Below are 23,644 nucleotides of genomic sequence, written 5' to 3' on the forward strand. Positions count from 1 at the left end.
GTCTCTGTTTCCCTCTGTCTCTCCCACTCCCTGTCTCTGTTTCCCTCTGTCTCTCCCACTCCCTGTCTCTGTTTCCCTCTCTGTCTCTCCCACTCCCTGTCTCTGTTTCCCTCTCTGTCTCTCCCACTCCCTGTCTCTGTTTCCCTCTGTCTCTCCCACTCCCTGTCTCTGTTTCCCTCTCTGTCTCTCCCACTCCCTGTCTCTGTTTCCCTCTCTGTCTCTCCCACTCCCTGTCTCTGTTTCCCTCTCTGTCTCTCTCACTCCCTGTCTCTGTTTCCCTCTCTGTCTCTCTCACTCCCTGTCTCTGTTTCCTTCTCTGTCTCTCACTCCCTGTCTCTGTTTCCCTCTCTGTCTCTCTCACTCCCTCTCTGTTTCCCTCTCTGTCTCTCACACTCCCTGTCTCTGTTTCCCTCTCTGTCTCTCTCACTCCCTGTCTCTGTTTCCCTCTGTCTCTCTCACTCCCTGTCTCTGTTTCCCTCTGTCTCTCCCACTCCCTGTCTCTGTTTCCCGCTCTGTCTCTCGCGCTCCCTGTCTCTATTTCCCTCTGTCTCTCTCACTCCTTGTCTCTGTTTCCCTCTCTGTCTCTCTCACTCCCTGTCTCTGTTTCCCTCTCTGTCTCTCTCACTCCCTGTCTCTGTTTCCCTCTCTGTCTCTCGCACTCCCTGTCTCTGTTTCCCTCTCTGTCTCTCGCACTCCCTGTCTCTGTTTCCCTCTCTGTCTCTCCCACTCCCTGTCTCTGTTTCCCTCTCTGTCTCTCGCACTCCCTGTCTCTGTTTCCCTCTCAGTCTCTCTCACTCCCTGTCTCTGTTTCCCTCTCAGTCTCTCCCACTCCCTGTCTCTGTTTCCCTCTCTGCCTCTCTCACTCTTGTCTCTATTTCCCCCTCTGTCTTTCTCACTCTCTCTCACTGTTTCCCACTATGTCTCTATCACTCTGTGCCTGTATGTGAGTGTGTATGTGTGTAAGTGCAGGTATGTGAGTGTGTGTCTCTGTGTGTATGTGATTGCGTGCCTGTGGGTTTGTGAGTGTGTGTGTCTGTGGATCCGTGTGTGTGTGTTTGTGTTTGTGTGTGTTTAGTTTGTGTGTCTGTGTGTTTGTTTCTGTGTTTTCTTTATTCTTTCACTGAATGTGGGCTTCGCTGGTTCAGCCCAGCATTTATTGCCCATCCCTAGTTACCCTTGAGAAGGTGGTGGTGAGCTGCCTTCTTGAACAACTGCAGTCTATTTGGTGTGTGTGTTCATGTGTGTGTGTGTGTTCACGTGTGTGTGAGTTTTGTGCATCTGTGTGTGTGTGTATGCATGCATACGTGTGAATGTGAATCTGAGTGTGTGTGTGTGTCTGTGTGTGTGTGCCTGGTTGTTTGCGTCTGTGTGTGTCTGTGTGTGTGTGTGTGTGCCTGGTTGTTTGCATCTGTGTGTGTGTGTGTGTGTGTGTGTGTGTGCGCGTGCGCGCGTATGCCAGTGTATGTGAGTTTTTGAGTCTGTGTGTAGTAATTATAAGTTAAACCTTTTGTTACTGTTGTGGGGATCATGTGACTGTACAGATGAATCAGCCTTAAGCACGGGGAATCTTAGGGGTGGAGCTCTTTAGCCTTGGCATTGGAACAAGCATATAGCCTCGCTAGGAGTCTGTAAATAAAGTGTACTGTTTCCTACAAGAAACCAGCCCTGCATTCCAAAGTTATTACAGTTGGTGATGAGGATAAGTAGCGTTGAAGTAGCATCTCACCCCACGACTGAGACTATTTTGATTTTAAGGGACGAAAGGTAAAGAAATAAACTCACCGGCAAAGCTTCTCTTTGGCAGAATTGGCCTGTCGAGGACTGGAGTCGGTACATGGGGTTCAACCTTTTTGGCAAACGAAATAGCGGAGGAGGAGAAACAGAAAGCAATTCTCCTAAGTGTCTGCAGGAGCCAAATGTATAACCTCATCCGTGGTTTTGACGGCTCCGGACGTGCCGAATTCCAGACCTTTCACCGGGCCAGTAGACCACGTGAAGGACCACTTTCAGCCTATACCATCAGTGATCAAGCAAAGATTCGAGACTAACGCTCAAGTAAGGGTCCCCCCCGGCAGCCTACCCCATGAAGCTTAAACAGTTAACGGTGATTTTGGTGATATGTTGCGAGATCGTTTGATTTGCCGCGTACACAACTGCGCCATTCAGCGCCGTCTGCTTGCAGAAGTTGGGATGGACCTGAAGCGCGCCGTGGAGATAGCGCCAGCAATGGAGAGCACTGAGAGGGACTCGCAGGCTCTGCAGACTGTGCAGCACGGCGCTGTTCAGCAGCTAGGGCGGGAGCCTGCCGGTGGGCGCGGCACAAAGATCAGGGAGGCTACAGTGAAGCGGGACACGGTGCCTACTGCTAGAAAAAATTAAAAAGAAATAATGGAAGCAGCTCACCAGTAACCCTGAAGTTAAAGTGCTACTGTTGTGGGGGGAAATCGTGCGCCCAAAATCTGCAGATTTAAAGAGGCAGAATGCCATCGGTGCCACAGGGGAAAAAGGGCTTGTTGTTAAACAGCGTGGAACTCGATCAAAACAGCCAATTCAGGCATCGGGTCAAGTTTAAGTGGAGAGCACATCAGGGAAGAGCCAGGAGTTACTGAGGCTGATGTTTATTCCCTACACAATCGGAGGGCCAGGAAAACCGAACCAATCTCTGTTACACCGCGAGTAAATCTGCTCATGGGGGTGGACATGGGAGCATTGACCACAGTGGTTGGAGAACACACCTTTTAAATACCTCAGAGAAGGTACCCAGCCTTTGAGTTGGGAGAAATCCGCTGCTCAGTTAACAACACATACAGGCGAAAGCAACACAGGCGAAAGGCGTCGCCTCTGTACCTGTATCATACAGGCAACAGGCATCTCAGCTGCCAAATAGTTGCCGTAACAGGAGAAGGACCTAGCCTTCTGGGCCGTGATCGGTTGAAAGAAATCAGACTAGACTGGTCGGAAATTTCTCAGGTCAGGACAGGAGGATTTCCAGAGTTGACACGGGAATCTGATGGTGTCTTTTGGAACGAGATGGAAGAACCAAAAAAAGGACGTTCACAGGAAGCGAGGATCCCTCCGGTCAGAGTTGGCTCCGCGGGAAAAACCACGAAAGGAGGCTAAATGAATGCAGTGCCTCTCTGAACCAACCGAAGAAACAGACGGCAGGTAAAAAACGCCCAACGGCGTTCAAATATTCCAGGAGGAAGCCAAAAGATACAAACAAGAGAGGGGGAGAGAGGGAAAAACAGAGGAATCAGTTGACGGGGACAAAAAAGAGGCATTGGAAGGAAAAGTCACGGAACTTTCCAAGACGCGATTGGATAGCGCTGAACTGGACCCAGTTAAGGTTTCGCCAGAGGGAAATTCGGCCGGCTGTGAAATCGGAACTAAGGAGGAGATAGAACGCTAGAGCAGACGCAGAAAGCAGAAACCAGAAATCCAAGCTGAAAAGCGGGTGGGATATGTACACAGGACCCTTTCTGTAAGCAGGGAAAGATTGCTCACAAATTGACAAAATAGGGCTTACCCATCGTACTTGGAGTAAAGAAAGTTCCATCAATATTTGCACAGTTGACGCTTCACTATAGCGTTAGATCACAAACCACTGTTGGGTTTGTTTGGTGAAGATAAGGCAGTCCCACCGATAGCCTGTGTTGGAACTGAAAGATGGGCTTTCATTCTGTCGACGTGCGGGTAGACTTTTATGCACCGTCCGGGTGTGCATGTGGCAAATGCAGAACGCCCTCAGTCATCTCCTTTTGCCAGATAGTATTACACGGGTACCAGTACCCCAAGAGGTGGCACGTGTGTTGAATTTCCTGGACTCCTTCTCCAGTCTGCGCGAGAGAGGGGAATGAAGAATTGGACCAATCGGGATCCAGTTTTTAGCCAGAGCCCGCGGACAGGTATTGCAAGGATGGTCCGATGCGCCGGCCTCCGAAGAATTAAAACCACTCTTTCCCCGTAGATCCGAACTGAGCTCTCAAGACGGTACCTTTGTTTCGGGTAGTGAGAGTCGTCACCCCGCCTGTGCGAGGAAGAGAACCATTATCGGAAGAACTTCATAGTGCGCCTCCCGGCATTTCGAAAATGAAGATGCTGGCATGAAGTTATACCTGGTGGCCAGGTATAGGCAGTGATATAGAAAAAAAAGGTTAAACACGGTCTCCAGCACCAGCCACAGCAGAGGATGCCCATTCCAGCTCCACTGAGAGTGGTGTGGTCGACCCTGGGTTAGGCTAAATATAGACGGTGTAGGTCCTTTCTCTAGGTACCATGTTTCTTGTGATTATCGACGCACTTTCCAAATAGGCGGACGCGTTCGAAGCGAGATCACCTGGGAGCATTGAAAAAAAACTGCGCCAGAGCCTCTGTGTCCATGGTTCACCTGAAGTTATTGCGTCAGGACAAATGGCGCGGCTTTCACTGGCGCTGAATTCCGACGATCCGGGAACCTAAATGGGATTAAGCACGTCGGAACAGCACCGCGTGGTCAGCTCTGACGGAGAGTCATACGGACTCGAAACGTTAACTGTGTCCCTCTCCGCCGATGCTGTCAGACCTGCCGAGTTTTTCCAGGTGTTTTTGTTTTTGTACCGTATCATCTCCCATCCGATGCGTTAGCAGGAAGAGCAGTACAATCCTTTAAGACAGGCGTGAGGAAACTGTCCGAGGGAACATTAGAAACATGAATTTCAACATTCCTGCTGAGCTATCGCACAACTCCTCGTGCGAGCACTGGTTAAACACCTTCAGAATTGTTAATTGCCGACTACATACAAGATTGAGTCTCGTCTTCTCTAATTTAGAGGGGAAGATGGAGAATTTACTGCGGGGGAGAGGAGTTTTTGTACGAGATTTTGCAACGGTACAATCGTCTCTGGAACAGGACCATCATCTTATCAAGTGGAAATGGAAACAGGATTGTCAGGGAACATGTGGATAATCTCAGAAGCTGAGAAACCAGTCATTCCATCTGAAATCGAAGCTGAAACCTCGACCCCCTGAGGTGCTAGATCGATAAAGAATAGACATACCTGATGTACCTGTTGAAGGAAATAATTCCGAGCTGCCATTGTCTAGGGATGTCCCAGGAGCTGCAGCTCCCGATCAAGTCGATCCAGTGGAAGAACTTCCAGTTATAGAGTTGCATCGCTCTACCCGCATCCGAAAACCACCTCAAAGACTAAATTTATAATGGCATGAACTGTGTATAAGTGTATATAATAGGGGTTAAGATGTTTTTGTAAGTAAAAGGGTAAAGCAAAATTAAAGGGGGAGGAATGTAGTAATTGTAAGTTAAACCTTTTCTTACTGGTATGGGGATCATGTCACTGTACAGATGAATCAGCCCTAAGTGCGGTGAATCTTAGGGGTGGAGCTTTTTAGCCTTGGTCTTGGAACAAGCATGTAACCTCGCCAGCTGTCTGTAAATAACATTTGCTGTTTCTTACAAGAAACCAGCTCTGCATTCCAAGTTTATTATGGTGTGTATGCATGTCTGTGAGTCTGAGTGTGTGTGTGTGTGCGTGTGTGTGCGTGCGTGTATGTGCGTGCGTTATTGTGAGTCTGAGTTTGTGTGCATTTGTGTGTGTGTGTCTGTGAGTCTGAGTGTGTGTGTGTGTGTGTATGTGTGTTTGTTTGCGTCTGGGTCCGAGTGTGTGTATGTGTGTGTGTTTGTGTGTGTGTCTGTGAGTCTGAGTGTGTGTGTGTGTGTATGTGCCTGAGAGTCTGAGTGTGTGTGTATGTGCGTGTGTGTGTGTCTGAGAGTCTGAGTGTGTGTGTGTGTGTGTGTGTATGTGTGTGTGTGTGTATGTGTGTGTGTGTGTGTGTCTGAGAGTCTGAATGTGTGTGTGTACCATTGCCTCCCCTGCTCTTAGGAATCATTTCGGGATTGAGACAGGCTGTGAGGAGAAAGCAGAACAGTGGGGTTAGCTGGTGATTGACAAAGGGCTGTGGGGTGAGAGCGGGGAATTGGGATTAGTTTGGGATTGATACAGGGCCATGGGGTGAGAGCGGGGAATTGGGATTAGTTTGGGATTGATACAAGGACATGGGGTGAGAGCGGAGAATTGGGATTAGTTTGCGATTGATACAGGGCTATGGGGAGAGAGAGTGGGCCAGTGGGATTAGTTTGGGATTGATACAGGGTTATGGGGAGAGAGTGTGGGGCAGTGGGATTAGTTTGGGATTGATACAGGGATATGGGGTGAGAGCGGGGAATTGGGAATAGTTTGGGATTGATACAAGGACATGGGGTGAGAGTGGGGAATTGGGATTAGTTTGCGATTGATACAGGGCTATGGGGAGAGAGAGTGGGGGAGTGGGATTAGTTTGGGATTGATACAGGACAATGGGGAGAGAGCGGGGCAATGGGATTAGTTTGGGATTGATACAGGGCGATGGGGAGAGAGTGTGGCAATGGGATTAGTTTGGGATTGATACAGGGCTCTGGGGAGAGAGTGTGGCAATGGGATTAGTTTGGGATTGATACAGGGCTCTGGGGAGAGTGTGTGGCAATGGGATTAGTTTGGGATTGATACAGGGCTATGGGGAGAGAGCGGAGCAGTGGGATTAGTTCGGGATTGATACAGGGCTATGGGGAGAGAGTGGGGCAATGGGATTAGTTTTGGATGGATACAGAGACATGGGGAGAGAGTGTGGCAATGGGATTAGTTTGGGATTGATACAGGAACATGGGGATAGAGTGGGGCAATGGGATAACTCTGGCATGGCTCCAGTGAAAAGGTGCCACAGACACAATTGGCTGAATGGTTTTCTGTGCTGGGACGTTTAACAGTTCTAAGGTTCGAGGTATCTCTGGTGTCCGCACCATCGGCATTGAGTAATTACGCGGACTCTCTCTCTCTCTCTCTCTTCCTCAGCGGTCCCCGACTCCCAGAGGGAAATGGTCACTTGGCTCCTGAGGACGATGGCTCGGTCAGTGACGCTCAATGACCTTAATCCCAACCCCAGTGTGCACATCGCCCTTAGGCTGGCCAGGGACCACCATCTGGAGACGGAGAAGGTGCTCCTGCAGGAGCTGAAGGAAAGTGCTGTCAGGAAGGAGCTGGTGGGTACGTGATGGGGACGCGACGAGATGGCAACTCTGCACAGGGTCAGGCCATTCAGCCCATCTGCTCTGTCCTGGTACCGATGCTCCATCCGGGTCTCCTCCCACCCCCTCTTCATCTCACTCCATCGCCATCGCCTTCCATTCCTCTCTCTCCCTCATATGTTTATCCAGCTCCCCCATTAAATGGATCCATAAACATTCACCTCAACCACTCCCGGTGTGAGCGAGTTCCACATTCTCCCCACCCTCGGAGGTGAACAGCATCGATGCATTTGAAGGGGAAGCTGGATAAAGACATGAGGGGGAAAGGGGATAGGAGGATATGGTGATGGGGTGAGACGAAGAGGGGGATGTGGGAGGAGGCGCGTGTGGAACAGAAAGACGGGCACGGAGCAGATGGGCCAAATGCCCTGCTCCTGTGAATTTTCTGCAGCTCTTAAACTTGTTTGTCTTTACGAAACAGGTGAGGATTTCTCCTCAGGTTTGGTTGCTCTGTACGCGTTGGCCGTGTCTGCGTCGTGTAATGATCCCGCTCAAGTCACCGCCAATGGCAACACCGTCAACCTGGTCGAGATTCTGCAGGAGAAATTAACAAAGGAAATCAAACACATAGGTAAATATCATCCAACATTACTACACCGACAGCGTGTCCCACACTTTGTACCCAGTGTCAGCGAGAAACTCTCCCAGTACAGCACGGGGTTAGATACAGAGTAAAGCTCCCTCTACACTGTCCCCATCAAACACTCCCAGGACAGGTACAGCACGGGGTTAGATACAGACTAAAGCTCCCTCTACACTGTCCCCATCAAACACTCCCAGGACAGGTACAGCACGGGGTTAGATACAGACTAAATCTCCCTCTACACTGTCCCCATCAAACACTCCCAGGACAGGTACAGCATGGGGTTAGATACAGAGTAAAGCTCCCTCTATTCTGTCCCCATCAAACACTCCCAGGACAGGTACAGCACGGGGTTAGATACAGAGTAAAGCTCCCTCTACACTGTCCCCATCAAACACTCCCAGGACGGGTACAGCACGGGGTTAGATACAGAGTAAAGCTCCCTCTACACTGTCCCCATCAAACACTCCCAGGACAGGTACAGCACGGGGTTAGATACAGAGTAAAGCTCCCTCTACACTGTCCCCATCGAACACTCCCAGTGCAGCCCTAGCAGAACATTTTGGTATTAATTTGGAGTTCAAATGCACTCAATGTGCTGAATAATGATCAGCGATCATCTGACATGAATGGTTTGAATTTGGAGCATGTTCCTCGGGCCGTCAACAGCATCATAGCCGTGTTTAACCTCAAATGCGATCAAAAGTGATCGTGAGAGCTCTCCACCCCCTCGCACTAACCCATACCCTCCTTCTCCCCCTTCCCCTCGGGATTTTACCTCCTTGCCCGAATGTGGGAGGGGGCTCCCGGGCTCCCACCCCTCCCCCAGTCCTCTGCCTGTCCTTTGACCGTGGCTTGACCTGCCCCACCTCTGCCCACTCCTGACTGAGGCCTATCTATCGCCAGCTGCCTGCAGCTGGAGCTGGGACTCTGCCTGGACTGTCCTCCACACGCACCATTGCTGCATCAGGCATGGAGTAGGCCAAATCCCCACCACAACACCACGTGCAGACCCAATTTATTCCCCAGTCTTAGCTGCTCATTGTGGTGGGACCCACACCCGATTGTTTGTGGCACCTGCCCCTAGTGACAGTCATTGTGTGCGGAACCCAGAGCACACCGAGAGTCAGTGTGTGTGGGACCCGTACCCCAGTGAGAGTCAGAGTGTGTGGGACCCGTACCCCAGTGAGAGTCAGTGTGTGTGGAACCCGTACCCCAGTGAGAGTCAGAGTGTGTGGGACCCATACCCCAGTGAGAGTCAGTGTGTGTGGGACCCGTACCCAAGTGAGAGTCAGTGTGTGTGGGACCCGTACCCCAGTGAGAGTCAGTGTGTGTGGGACCCGTACCCCAGTGAGAGTCAGTGTGTGTGGAACCCGTACCCCAGTGAGAGTCAGTGTGTGTGGGACCCGTACCCCAGTGAGAGTCAGTGTGTGTGGAACCCATACCCCAGTGAGGGTCAGTGTGTGTGGGACCCGTACCCCAGTGAGGGTCAGTGTGTGTGGAACCCATACCCCAGTGAGAGTCAGTGTGTGTGGGACCCGTACCCCAGTGATAGTCAGTGTGTGTGGAACCTGTACCCCAGTGAGAGTCAGTGTGTGTGGAACCTGTACCCCAGTGAGAGTCAGTGTGTGTGGAACCCATACCCCAGTGAGGGTCAGTGTGTGTGGGACCCGTACCACAGTGAGGGTCAGTGTGTGTGGAACCCGTACCCCAGTGAGAGTCAGTGTGTGTGGAACCCGTACCCCAGTGAGAGTCAGTGTGTGTGGGACCCGTACCCCAGTGAGAGTCAGTGTGTGTGGAACCCATACCCAAGTGAGAGTCAGTGTGTGTGGGACCCGTACCCCAGTGAGGGTCAGTGTGTGTGGAACCCATACCCCAGTGAGAGTCAGTGTGTGTGGGACCCGTACCCCAGTGATAGTCAGTGTGTGTGGAACCCGTACCCCAGTGAGAGTCAGTGTGTGTGGGACCCGTACCCCAGTGAGAGTCAGTGTGTGTGGGACCCGTACCCCAGTGAGAGTCAGTGTGTGTGGGACCCGTACCCCAGTGATAGTCAGTGTGTGTGGGACCCGTACCCCAGTGAGAGTCAGTGTGTGTGGGACCCGTACCCCAGTGAGAGTCAGTGTGTGTGGAACCCATACCCCAGTGAGAGTCAGTGTGTGTGGGACCCGTACCCCAGTGAGAGTCAGTGTGTGTGGAACCCGTACCCCAGTGAGAGTCAGTGTGTGTGGGACCCGTACCCCAGTGATAGTCAGTGTGTGTGGAACCCGTACCCCAGTGAGAGTCAGTGTGTGTGGGACCCGTACCCCAGTGAGAGTCAGTGTGTGTGGAACCCATACCCAAGTGAGAGTCAGTGTGTGTGGGACCCGTACCCCAGTGAGGGTCAGTGTGTGTGGAACCCATACCCCAGTGAGAGTCAGTGTGTGTGGGACCCGTACCCCAGTGATAGTCAGTGTGTGTGGAACCTGTACCCCAGTGAGAGTCAGTGTGTGTGGAACCTGTACCCCAGTGAGAGTCAGTGTGTGTGGAACCCATACCCCAGCGAGGGTCAGTGTGTGTGGGACCCGTACCACAGTGAGGGTCAGTGTGTGTGGAACCCGTACCCCAGTGAGAGTCAGTGTGTGTGGAACCCGTACCCCAGTGAGAGTCAGTGTGTGTGGAACCTGTATCCCAGTGAGAGTCAGTGTGTGTGGAACCCATACCCCAGTGAGAGTCAGTGTGTGTGGAACCCGTACCCCAGTGAGAGTCAGTGTGTGTGGGACCCGTACCCCAGTGAGAGTCAGTGTGTGTGGAACCCATACCCCAGTGAGAGTCAGTGTGCATGGAACATGTACCCCAGTGAGGGTCAGTGTGTGTGGAACCCATACCCCAGTGAGAGTCAGTGTGCGTGAAACCCGTACCCCAGTGAGAGTCAGTGTGTGTGGAACCCGTACCCCAGTGAGAGTCAGTGTGTGTGGAACCCATACCCCAGTGAGAGTCAGTGTGCATGGAACATGTACCCCAGTGAGGGTCAGTGTGTGTGGAACCCATACCCCAGTGAGAGTCAGTGTGCGTGAAACCCGTACCCCAGTGAGAGTCAGTGTGTGTGGGACCCGTACCCCAGTGAGGGTCAGTGTGTGTGAAACCCGTACCCCAGTGAGAGTCAGTGTGTGTGGAACATGTACCCCAGTGAGAGTCAGTGTGTGTGGAACCCATACCCCAGTGAGGGTCAGTGTGTGTGGGACCCGTACCACAGTGAGGGTCAGTGTGTGTGGAACCCGTACCCCAGTGAGAGTCAGTGTGTGTGGAACCCGTACCCCAGTGAGAGTCAGTGTGTGTGGAACCCGTACCCCAGTGAGAGTCAGTGTGTGTGGAACCCGTACCCCAGTGAGAGTCAGTGTGTGTGGAACCTGTATCCCAGTGAGAGTCAGTGTGTGTGGAACCCATACCCCAGTGAGAGTCAGTGTGTGTGGAACCCGTACCCCAGTGAGAGTCAGTGTGTGTGGAACCCGTACCCCAGTGAGGGTCAGTGTGTGTGGAACCCATACCCCAGTGAGAGTCAGTGTGTGTGGGACCCGTACCCCAGTGAGGGTCAGTGTGTGTGGAACCCATACCCCAGTGAGAGTCAGTGTGTGTGGAACCCATACCCCAGTGAGAGTCAGTGTGTGTGGAACCTGTACCCCAGTGAGGGTCAGTGTGCGTGAAACCCGTACCCCAGTGAGAGTCAGTGTGTGTGGAACCCGTACCCCAGTGAGGGTCAGTGTGTGTGGAACCTGTACCCCAGTGAGGGTCAGTGTGCGTGAAACCCGTACCCCAGTGAGAGTCAGTGTGTGTGGAACCCGTACCCCAGTGAGGGTCAGTGTGTGTGAAACCCGTACCCCAGTGAGAGTCAGTGTGTGTGGAACATGTACCCCAGTGAGAGTCAGTGTGCATGGAACATGTACCCCAGTGAGAGTCAGTGTGTGTGGAACCCGTACCCCAGTGAGAGTCAGTGTGTGTGGAACCCGTACCCCAGTGATAGTCAGTGTGTGTGGAACCCGTACCCCAGTGAGAGTCAGTGTGTGTGGAACCCGTACCCCAGTGAGGGTCAGTGTGTGTGGGACCCATACCCCAGCGAGAGTCAGTGTGTGTAAACTGTATTGCAGTGAGAGTCAGCGTGTGTGAAACCCATACATCTCTGTCTCTCTTACTCTGTCTACATCTCTCTGTCTGCCTCTGTCTGTCTGTTTCTCTGTTCCTATGTCTGTCCCTTTCGTCACTCTCTCTACCAACCATGCTTGTCAACCCTCTCTCTCTCTCTCTCTCTCTGCTTCTCTGTCTCTCATTCTACCACTCTGTCGCTCTATATCCATAACCATTACTGACTTTGTCTTGTTTAGAAGCCACAACATTCCCCCTCAGCAATTACTACCAAGTTAGCCTGGACGTTCTAACGCTCTGTGTGATGAATAGCCCGATTTCACAGAGCAAAGTCCAGGCACTCACTGACGCAGTGTCGAAGGATAAATTCACACATGGATCGAACTTCTCAGTTGGTAAGAATTACAATTCTTGTCTCTTGTCTCTGCTTGTCTCCTGTCTCTGGCTTTATGTGGGGTGAGTTGACTAAGATAGATTGGGGAAGTTCATTAACAGGCATGTTGGTGGATAGGCAATGGCTAATACTTAAGGAATGAGTGTATGCATTGCAACAGTTCTACATTCCTTTCTGGCTCAAAACCACAACAGGAAAAACCACCCAACCATGGCTAACAAAATAAATAAAGGATAGTGTTAGATCCAAAGAGGAGTCATATAAAGTTGATAGAAAAAGTAGCAAGCCTGAGGTTTGGGAGCAGTTTAGAATTCAGCAAAGGAGGACCAAGAGATTGATTAAGAGAGGAAAAATTGGGTATAAGAGTAAACTTGCAAGGAAAATAAAAGTGGACTGTAAAAGCTTTTGTAAGTGTGTAAAAAGAAAAAGATTAACGAAGACAAATGTATGTCCCTTGCAGCCCGAAACAGGAGAATTTATAATAGAGAACGAGGAAATGGCAGAGCAATTAAGCAACTCCTTTAGTTCTGTCTTCATGGAGGAAGACGCAAATAACTTCCCAGAAATATTAGAGAACGAAGGGTCTGGTGAGAAGGAGGAATTGAAGGAAATTAGTATTAATAAAACAATAGTGCTGGGGAAATTAATGGGACTGAAAGCCTATAAATCTCCAGGGCCTGATAATCTACATCCCAGGGTACTAAAGGGGGTGGCCTTGGAAATAGTGGACATGTTGGCTGTCATCTTCCAAAATTCTGTAGATTCTGGAACAGTCCAGGGAGATTGGAAGGTGGTAAATGTAACCCCGCTATTTAAAAAAAGGAAGGAGGGAGAAAACAGGGAATTACAGACCGGTTAGCCTAGCATCAGTAATAAGGAAAATGCTAGAGGCTATTATAAAGGATGTGATAACAGGACACTTAAAAAATGTCAACGGGATTCGAGAAAGTCAGCATGGATTTATGAAAGGGAAATCATGTTGGGCAAACCCACTGGAGTTTTTTGATAAGGTCCCACATAAGAGGTTGGTGTGTAAAATTAAAGCACATGGGACTGGGGGTAATATATTGGCATGGGTTGAGGATTGGTTAGCAGACAGGAAACAGAGAGTAGGCATAAATGGGTATCTTTTGGAGTGGCAGGCGGTGACTAGTCGGGTATCGCAGGGATCAGTGCTTGGGGCCCCAGCTATTCACAATTTATCTCAATGATTTGGTTGAGGAAACCAATTGTAATATTTCCCAAGTTTGCTGACAACATGAAACTTGGCGTGAATGTGAGCGGTGAGGAGGATGTTAAGAGTCTTCAAGGCGATTTGGACAAGTTGAGTGGGTGGGCAAATACACGGCAGATGCAGTATAACGTGGATAAGTGTGAAGTTATCCACTTCGGTAGGGAAAGCAGAATGGTAGAGTATTATTTAAATGGTGATAGATTGGGAAATGTTGATGTGAAAAGGGACCTGGGTGTCCTTGTACACCAATCACTGAAAGCAAGCATACAGGTGCAGCAAGCAGTTAAGAAGGCAAATGGTACGTTGGCCTTCATGGCGAGAGGACTTGAGTACAGGAGCAAGGATGTCTTGCTGCAGCTGTACAGGGCCTTGGTGAGACCACACCTGGAGTATTGTGTGCAGTTTTGGTCTCCTTACCTGAGAAAGGATATACTTGCCAGAGAGGGAGTGCAGCGAAGGTTCAGCAGACTGACTCCTGGGATGGCAGGATTGTCGTAGGAGGAGAAATTAGGCCAACTAGGTCTGTATTCACTGGAGTTTAGAAGAATGAGATGGCACCTCATTGAAACGTACATAATTCTGACAGGGCTGGACAGACTGGATGCAGCAATGATGTCTCCTTTGGCTGGAGGGTCTGGAACCAGGGGCCACAATCTGAGGATAAAGGGTCGGCCATTTAGGACTGAGATGAGGAGAAACTTCTTCACCCAGAGGGTGGTGAACCTGTGGAATTCTCTACCACACAAGGCTATGGAGGCCAAGTCACTGAATACATTTAAGAAGGAAATAGGTTTCTAGGCTCTAAGGTTGTCAAGGGGTATGGGGGAGAGCGGGAGTATGGCTTTGAGATAGAGGATCAGCCATGATCATATTGAATGGTGGAGCAGGCTCGAAGGGCCGAATGGACTACTTCTGCTCCTATTTTCTATGTCTCCCGTCTCTGTCTGCCCCCCGTCTCTGTCTGCCCCCGCCCCCGTCTATGTCTGCCTCCCCGTCTCTGTCTGCCCCCCCGTCTCTGTCTGCCCCCCACCCCAGTCTCCATCTGCCCCCCCCCCGGTCTCTGTCTGCCCCCCCGTCTCTGTCTGCCCCCCCGTCTCTGTCTGCCCCCCCCATCTCTGTCTGCCCCCCCCATCTCTGTCTGCCCCCTGTCTCTGGTTGTAAAAGCACAGACGTACATTCATACAGCCACATATGCAGACACACACTTACGCAAATATGTTAAGATATACAGACATAGCTGCAGACATATTCTGTCAGAGGTACACCAATATGCAGATGCACATATACAGACCGGCCCGCATTAAAGCAGACATATGGACACATATACACGCATGCGCATACAGACACACATGCACACTTATACAGACACGTACATATTCAAACACACATACAGACACACATACAGACAGACACACATAGAGACATACACTCACAAGCACAGACAGGCACACACAGACACGCGCACACACGCACGCACACACACACATAGATACACATGCACAGGCATATCAAGTGGTTATGGGCAGGCACTCACATGAATAGTTACACACAGTGGTATATAATAGTTATGAATGGTGATACATACATCAACAGCTGTTGAGGAGACTGTCAGTAACAGATTGACGGAGTGGTGATGTAAACCTGATCTCACTGTCCTTTCCCCTGTAGATACAGGAGCTGTCGCTGCACTGGCTCTGAGGTGTGTGAAAGACACAGGGAACAATATGAAAACAACAGACCTTGAAAATGCTTTGGTGAAGGTCATCACTCAGATACTAGCCCATGTAAAGAGTGACGGGACAATTGGCAACCTCTACAGTACAGGGCTAGCCATTCAGGTAACTCACACCGGCATGTCTGCGCGCACACACACACACAGTATTATGGCACAGCCAATGGTAAATGCTAAACTGTTCAAATCCCAGAGGGGGACTTGAAACAACTATTTGACAATTTATACTTATTTTGAGATGTGTGCCTTGAATTCTTTTTTTTTTATTCATTCATGGGATGTGGGCGTCGCTGGCTAGACCAGCATTTATTGCCCATCCCTAATTGCCCTTGTCCAGAGGGCATTTTTAAGAGTCAACTGCATTGCTGTGGGTCTGGAGTCACATATAGGACAGACCAGGTAAGGACAGCAGATTTCTTTCCCTAAACAGCATTAGTGAACCAGATGAGTATTTACAACAATTAACAATGGTTTCATGGTTGGACTTTTCATTCTGGATTTTTTATTGAATTCATGGTGGGATTCGAACCCTGGTCCCCAGAGGATTACTCTCGGTTACTAGTCCAGCAACAATACCACTATGCCATTGCCTCCCCTTCAGTGCTAATAAGGCCACGGAGACTTCCTGTTCTTCTTGTTTCAACCTATGAGCCTTTGATCTTGTTATTACACAATTTGGAAACAATCCAGGATGCTCTCTCTGCATCACTTCTCTTGAAAAGACTTTTACAGGTTGCTCAACTACCATAGGCATCATGCACATCTGTGACCTAGCTGTATCATTACCCAGAATAAATTGAACCCCTGCAATGGGCAATTTTTCCACAACTCCAACAATCACCTCATCTGTTTTCCACTTACTCCTTACATTTACTTTCCACAATGGAATAGGTTTGGCTTCTCCATGAGCCCCACTTGTTATCACCTGCTCCTGCAACACTCCTTCTGAACAACAAATATCACTATCCCACAACATTAAAGGATTGACTAGCTCCTGTGTCACTTAAAATTTTAACATAGTTACCTTCTCCACCCTGTAGGCATGGAAAGACTGCCCCTTCACATCCAAAATCTTTAAACATTTCCACAACCTGCTCCTCTTGGGTAAATTGTGAACACATTCCCACTTCTTTACCAATCACTGATTCTTCCTCTTTCACCTGTACACAAACCACCGGTTTCTCCTGTGCCTGAACCTCAGAATTCATAGTACTTCTACTTCCAGAACTTTGCTGTACCCCTATAATTCCAACAGATTTTCCCTGCAATTTCCAACACACTGACTCTGTGTGCCCCACTTTATTACAATGAAAACATCTCAATTTTTAAATATCACTCCTACCCTCAGCACCTTCCTTTTTATTCTTAAAAAAAATCTTCCTGGGAATTTCCACCTACTCCTTCTCCTTCCTGACTACCCACCTTCCTTTCACCTTCCCACTTTCTATCCTTTTCTGATTTAAAAGTGTGACGCAATAAAGATTTAGCTCTATGAACTAACTCATAATCATCAGTCACCTCTGCTGCTTGTCTTACCACTTTAACCTTCTGTTCCTCCACGTGTGTTGTCGCTACCGAAGGAATTGAATCTTTAAATCCTTCCAAAAGAATGACCTCTCTAAGAGCTGCAAATGTCATCTTTAATGCCAATACCCACTGGTCAAAATTACTTTGTTTTTACTCTTTCAAACTCAATACAAGTTTGAGATAAAAACAAAAAACTGCGGACGCTGGAAATCCAAGAGAATAACAGAAATGCCTGGAAAAACTCAGCAGGTCTGGCAGCATCGGCGGAGAAGAACAAAGTTGACGTTTCGAGTCCTCGTGACCCTTCAACAGAACTAAGTAACAATAGGAGAGGGGTGAAATATAAGCTGGTAGAAATATAAGTTTGCCCGGGCTGTTTTCTAAATTTGAGCCTGCATGCCTTAGGAACCAACTTGTATGCACTCAAAATACCCTTTATTTTTTTTAAAACCACATCACAGTTCACATCTCTTCTGACAGTGAAGCATAAACCTCATGCGCTCTACCCACCAACCTGGACTGTAACAACAATGTCCAGTTTTCCTGTGGCCATTTAGCTATCTTCTCGAATGAAATAAAGAATGCTTCAACATCCCTTTCCTCAAACTTTGGAAGAGCCTGTACAAATTCAACTTTCTCCCCAATGGGTTCTGATCTGGGAATAAGTCCTTCCTCACCTCCTGGCGTCTCGTGCACTGCCAGTATTTTAAGCTGGAATTCTCTGTCTCTTTCTCAGTTTCTCTTTCCTGCTTTTCTACCTGTTCCCTTTGAAATGCTCTTTTTCTGTCCTTTTCTTCCTCTGTTGCCTTTTAGCTCAAGTTTCTTTGTTTCATCTGTAACTGAATTTGAGTCCATTCCAATGAACCAACCCTTTGGAGAACTCAGTCTCTTGGGTGTTCCTTCCAGTTTTGAATGCTGTGTTATACCTACAATTATGTCAGATTTCCTTAACCCCTGCAGGTAACCCTAATTATAACCTACCTGCCAATTCCATTAACTTAGCCTTATTTATCTTTTGTAAACCAACCAAAGTTATAACTTCAAATCCCAGACAAGTCTCAGCGACTGCCAAAGCCATATTGCAGTCTCGCCACTTAAAACAAAAAAACCTCACGCCAATTCCTGAATTCAAAGTGCTTCTCGTACTCATAACCTTAAGATTCATCAGCTCTAAACCAATCCAGGGATTGCAAATATATCCCGCAAAGAGTCCCCAATTTTTGTTATGGCGCAGCGGATGGTAAATGCTGAGCCATTCAAATCCCAGGGGGAAACTTGAAACAACTGGCACAACTATTTTACAATTTGTATTTATTTCGAGATGCGTGCCTTGGATTCGGTAGTAATAAGACCACCAATTCTTTTAGGTTTCATACAAAACTAAATTAAACGTTTATTAATTTAAAAAATGATTTTAAGCACATACATAGGTTTACAAATTAGTACTATGATAACTCCTAGTTCCCCTAGTTAATCTAACTCCCAGTTAAACCTCCCTAAAGGCAACAGTAAAACACATAGATTTAAAAAGCCCCGGGCAAAGTAACACGATACCCTGAACAGTCGGATTCAAAGTGAATCTTTCTTCACTTCAGTTCCTGCAGACAGCAAGCTGAGGCTTAGAGGCTGGAGGTTTTTCACACTTGTTAGGTCTTAGAATGTCTTCCTCTTACACAAAACCTCATCTCCTTTATACAGGTTTCTCTCTCTTTAATGGTAAATCCCATTGTCCAAATATGTCTTTTCAACTCTACTTTTCTCATAATAAAAATCTTTCATAGGACCAATTTGATCAGTAAGTTTTGGGAAAAATAAACACATTACATTTCACCGCCTCTTTTGAAATTCAAATTACTCTGGTTTATTTAAAAACGCAAATTTTCCCTTTGCACCTCACATTCTAAATGTTCAACTATGTTAACCTATTTAACATCTCAAACCTAGCTTCTCTCCTGACTCAGGAAAGCCTTCAGACCAACTGCCTTTAATTCAATTAAGTCTCCCCTCTCACTCACACTCATGTGCACACACACATGTGCACGCGCACACACACTATTCCTACCTTACAATAAATTCCAATAACATGAAAATTATTATATTTTCCTGATACACAAACACATACACACAGGTACATACACACACACACACACACATGTACACACACACTCTCACAGGTACACACACACACACACACATGTACACACACACTCTCACAGGTACACACACACACACACACACAAACACACAGTCAGAGGCACTTACACTCGCAGATACATCCACTCACAGACACACACTCACAGATACATACACTGACAGGCACACACTCAGACACAGACTCAGAGACACATTCACTCAGAGACACACACACTCACGGACACTCAGAGACACATACCCTCACAGGGTCACATACAATCAGAGAGACACACACATTCACAGATACACACACTCACAGACACACACACACTCACAGACACACACACTCACAGACACACACACTCACAGACACAAACACTCATGGAGACATATGCACTCAGAGGCACATACACATACAGAGACACACACTCACAGTGACACACACACTCACAGAGGCACACACACTCAGAGACTCTTACACATACAGAGACACACACACACACACACTCAGAGACACAAACACTCACGGAGATATATACACTCGGAGACACATACACATACAAAGACACACACTTACAATGACATATCCACTCTCAGAGGCACACACACACACTGAGAGACACACATACACTAACCGACACACACACTCACAGAGACACAGACACTCACAGACACACACAAACAGACCCTCACAGGGACACACAGGGCTGAATTTTCTGTGCCTGTGGATGTTATGGCGGGCATGAGCGGACAATATGGCAGGAAGGCCACATATCGGTTTAACAATGTTGTGAAACCAGGTTGCAGTTGTCCGCTCTGCCCATCAAGGGCGGGCTACATTTCCTGCTGCTACAGGTCGGGAGCTTCATTGTAACACGTCTACACATCATTACAACCCCAGGTCACCACAATCATCCCTCCATGCTCTGTCATCCGAGCACATCGGCATTATTGCACTCCGACATGTTTCACAACAGCACATAAAAGATGTGCGCTTGGCCGGGCTGCACTTCACTTGGGACCTCGAGGTTTGTTTGCCTACCTTGCTTCGGGCAGCACTCTCAGTCACCAGTGCCAGGCTTCACAGACAGCGCCACATCACTGTTAGGGGGGCTCATGGGTAGGTCTCTACCTACCAGATCAGCCATATGTGGGTGGCTTTTCAATGACTGCAGGGCTGTGGGTTTCCTTGGCGAAGGAGGGGGAAGTGGCCTCGGGCGAGGGAAGAGGCTGCAGGGCGAGGGCTGTACTGGGGAAGGAGGGTATCCCAGGGTTTGTGTGTGTGGTGGGGGGCACATGTTGATCTGTGCAAGTGGCCTCAAGGTGGTGAGGGCTGAGGGGGCAGCCTCCAGAGGAGATGAGGCCAGATGGACATGTGAGGGTGTGTGGGGGAGAGAGTGAGTGGTGATGTCCCTTGAGTTGGCAGTGAGCGAGATGCCAGTGAATGTGAGATGGGCTTGTGAGTGTGTGGGTTTAGAGTGAGGAGATGGTTGCCTTACCCTGGCTGCACGGATGAGATCGTTCACCCTCTACCTGATGACCATCGCTGCCACCGCTTCCCAAGCCCGAGTGGTGAGACTGCTGGGCCCCCGGTGGCCAGAGGGACGCGGTAGGGGACATCACAGCAGGGCCTCCAAAAAGGCATTCCAGGGACGGGCTACTGAGCTCATCTTTGGCTCTCAGGGCCACATCTGGAGCAGCCCTGGGCTGTAAGCATTGAAAACGGCGTGTGCGGGGCTGCAGTTTAGATACGGCACCCGGAGTGAGGAAGCGGAGAGGTACCGGGGTGGGTGTTGCGGGCGGTTCAGAGGCTGCCCGCCAGCGAGTTTCCTGTGGCTGCGTATTTAATGGAGGTGTGAAACGGATGACACGGCGTGAAAAGCCGCCATTGCGGCCGGCGGGTAAAACCTCCTTTTTCCCGCCCGCTACCGCACTTAGTGCAAACGTGCGATGATTCCGCCCATCCACTGTCACGACTCACTGCAGACAGCGCGCTGTAATATCAAGCCCCACTGCTCCCCGAACCACGACAGATGTGAAAATGTTTGACCAAACCACCAGATTGTCCCAATTCTACCTAACTGTTTAGTTTAGGTTAACAGAATACGAGCACCAGGTTTGTAAACTAGTAGCAAAAGAAAGAAATATGAACTGCTAACTTCTAACACTATAACTTAAACTCTACCCCCTTCTTAAATGCCCACATACACACAAACATACACACGACATGGATTTTAAGGGTGAGATAAAACAGTTCAATAGCACCAACCTGCAATACAGGATTAGATGGGTTGATTTTGATTGATGCCTTTCAAATTCCTTGCAGTTAGTTGTTGATGGTGTGAGGTGCTCTCCCAGTGCTTTCAGTCTGAGGTTCACTGCTTGAGAAACTTGTTTTTCACTGTCTCTAGTGGTGATTTTTCCCCTCTTCCTCTTGACAGGGGTTTTCTGGAAAAGCAGGTTATAGAGATGTGAGGGATAGCCAGCTAGCTACTATGGCAGGATTACTGGAATCTTACAAACAGAGGAGAGAGATATTATAGGTCTTCCCTCTTTGCAGGCTCAGAACTGTAATGCCTGCACTGATACCAGACAAAACCCTGGTCACCTGGTTAGGAGCCAATAAAAATGTTGTCATCAGGCAGTTTCCCTTAGTCCAGGGCTCCTTTCTGGCACCATCCTGTTATTTTATGGCACACTCTGTTCCAGGATAGCAACATTGTAGATGTTCCTCATCCTATACCAGTGAACAGGTCTTTCAACTGCAGCCATAGTACTTTTTAAAGCCACAGTCCAAGAAAAATAAACATAGGTTCCTTACAACTCACAGACACACGCTCACACAAAGACATTCACAGAGGCACACATGCTCACACAAAAACACTCAGAGACACATACTCTCACAGACACACACTCGCACACACACACACACACACATTCAGAGACACATACTCTCACAGACACACACTCGCACACACACACACACATTCAGAGACACATACTCTCAGACACACACTCGCGCACACACACACACACACATTCAGAGACACATACACTCACAGATACATGCTACACACACAGACACATACACTCCCTCACAATCGGACACACATTCACACACACACACTCAGAGACACACACTCAGAAAGACAGACACTCGCAGAGACATATACACTCACAGACACACCTACACTTGCAGATACACCCACACACACACACACACACACACACACAAACACACTCAGAGACACACGCTACACTCACAGACAGACACACACACACACACACACACACACTCACGCAAAGACACTCATGGAGACACAAAGGCCTGAATGTTGTGTTCCGAGGTTGGGGTGCCCTCATCGCACACCTGAGCAATACTGAGGTCGGCAGGTGCGTGTAAGTCAGAGCAGCACCCGCCGACAATTAAAAGGGCCAATTAAAGTCATTAAAAAGCTTATTGACCGGTGATCTTATGCTGCCCGTGTCACACGGGCAAAACGGGTGGGTAGAATTCACGTTTTAATCAATTCCTCATCCACGGGTAGGGTAAAAGGCCCCCGGGGCAGCAGCACTTTCTCTGTCATTGCCAGTTCTCTGCTGTGTGAGTGCAGGGCTGTCCCAGACTTTCTCGGCGTCTTGTTTGACTGTCCAGCCTGCCTTTCAGCATCTCAGGCCCTCATCTTCCCTGGGAGGTTCCCCTGAGTATTACAGCACAGAAGCCCCTTCATTTTCAAGGCACTGCTCCTCTGGGTCCCATCTAATGGGGACAGTGTATTCCGTTGGTGGAATCTCCTCTGAAGAGGGAGAGAGGGGCAGGTGGGAGAGGGGGCCAGGTGGGCACGGGGAGTGTCCCCGGGACAGACCTTTAAGAGGAGAAGCAGGGGCTCAGTTGGTGCAGGGCCAGCAGGGAGGCCAAGGCAGGAGGGCATGCTGAAGACCATAGACCATAAGACCATAAGACATAGGAGCAGAAATTAGGCCGTTCGGCCCATCGAGTCTGCTCTGCCATTCAATCATGGCTGATAAGTTTCTCAACCCCATTCTCCCGCCTTCTCCCTGTAACCTTTGATCCCCTTACCAATCAAGAACCTATCTATCTCGGTCTTAAATACACTCAATGACCTGGCCTCCACAGCCTTCTGTGGCAATGAATTCCATAGATTCACCACTCTCTGGCTAAAGAAGTTTCTCCTCATCTCTGTTCTAAAAGGTCTTCCCTTTACTCTGAGGCTGTGCCCTCGGGTCCTAATCTCTCCTACTAATGGAGACATCTTCCCCACGTCCACTCTATCCAAGACGCCACTACCCAGTGTCTAGAGTGTTCAGGCAGCGCTCCGACTACCTCCTGATGTCCGAGGTCCAGTGCCTCAGGGGGCTCTGCCTCTCCAGGGACACAGTGACAGCGATATGTCACATGGTAGGTCTGGACTGTGTGGGCGGACACCCCATGCCAGTGTGGCTTTGAAGGTCACAGTGGCCCTGACCCTCTCTGTCTCCAGTTCTTCTCAGGACTCAGTGGGGGAATCGGAGCGGCGTTTCTCAAGCAGCTGAACACAGTCGTGTCAAGCTGGTGACTGATGCCATCTTTAGACACATCCATCCACACGTTCATCCCCTTCCAGACACACGAGGGCAAGCGAGCCAGGCAGAGAGAGCGTGAGGCTTTGCTGTGTTCCCCCAGTGTCCTGACTGCACTCACCTGGCCATCGAGGCTCCAGCAGGTGAGCCTGGAGCTTTCATAAACAGAGAAGGGGCTCCACTCAATGACCGTTCAGATCGCCTGTGACCCCCAGGACACAGATTCT

General features: G+C 49.2%; 1 protein-coding gene across 2 annotated transcripts in view; it reads left to right on the forward strand.

Annotated features, from left to right (window-relative positions):
• LOC144671571 (cobalamin binding intrinsic factor-like) overlaps positions 1–23,644 on the forward strand; it is a 54,651-nt gene that overhangs the window by 1,485 nt on the left and 29,522 nt on the right. For both annotated transcript variants that reach the window (XM_078533530.1, XM_078533529.1), the window contains exons 2-5: positions 6,885–7,076; positions 7,539–7,688; positions 12,056–12,211; positions 15,113–15,282. In XM_078533530.1, coding sequence (XP_078389656.1) covers positions 6,885–7,076; positions 7,539–7,688; positions 12,056–12,211; positions 15,113–15,282 — 668 coding nt within the window. The remainder of the gene's footprint in view (positions 1–6,884; positions 7,077–7,538; positions 7,689–12,055; positions 12,212–15,112; positions 15,283–23,644) is intronic.

Source organism: Cetorhinus maximus, chromosome 33, assembly GCF_964194155.1.
Source record: "Cetorhinus maximus chromosome 33, sCetMax3.hap1.1, whole genome shotgun sequence".
Classification (NCBI taxonomy): domain Eukaryota; kingdom Metazoa; phylum Chordata; class Chondrichthyes; order Lamniformes; family Cetorhinidae; genus Cetorhinus; species Cetorhinus maximus.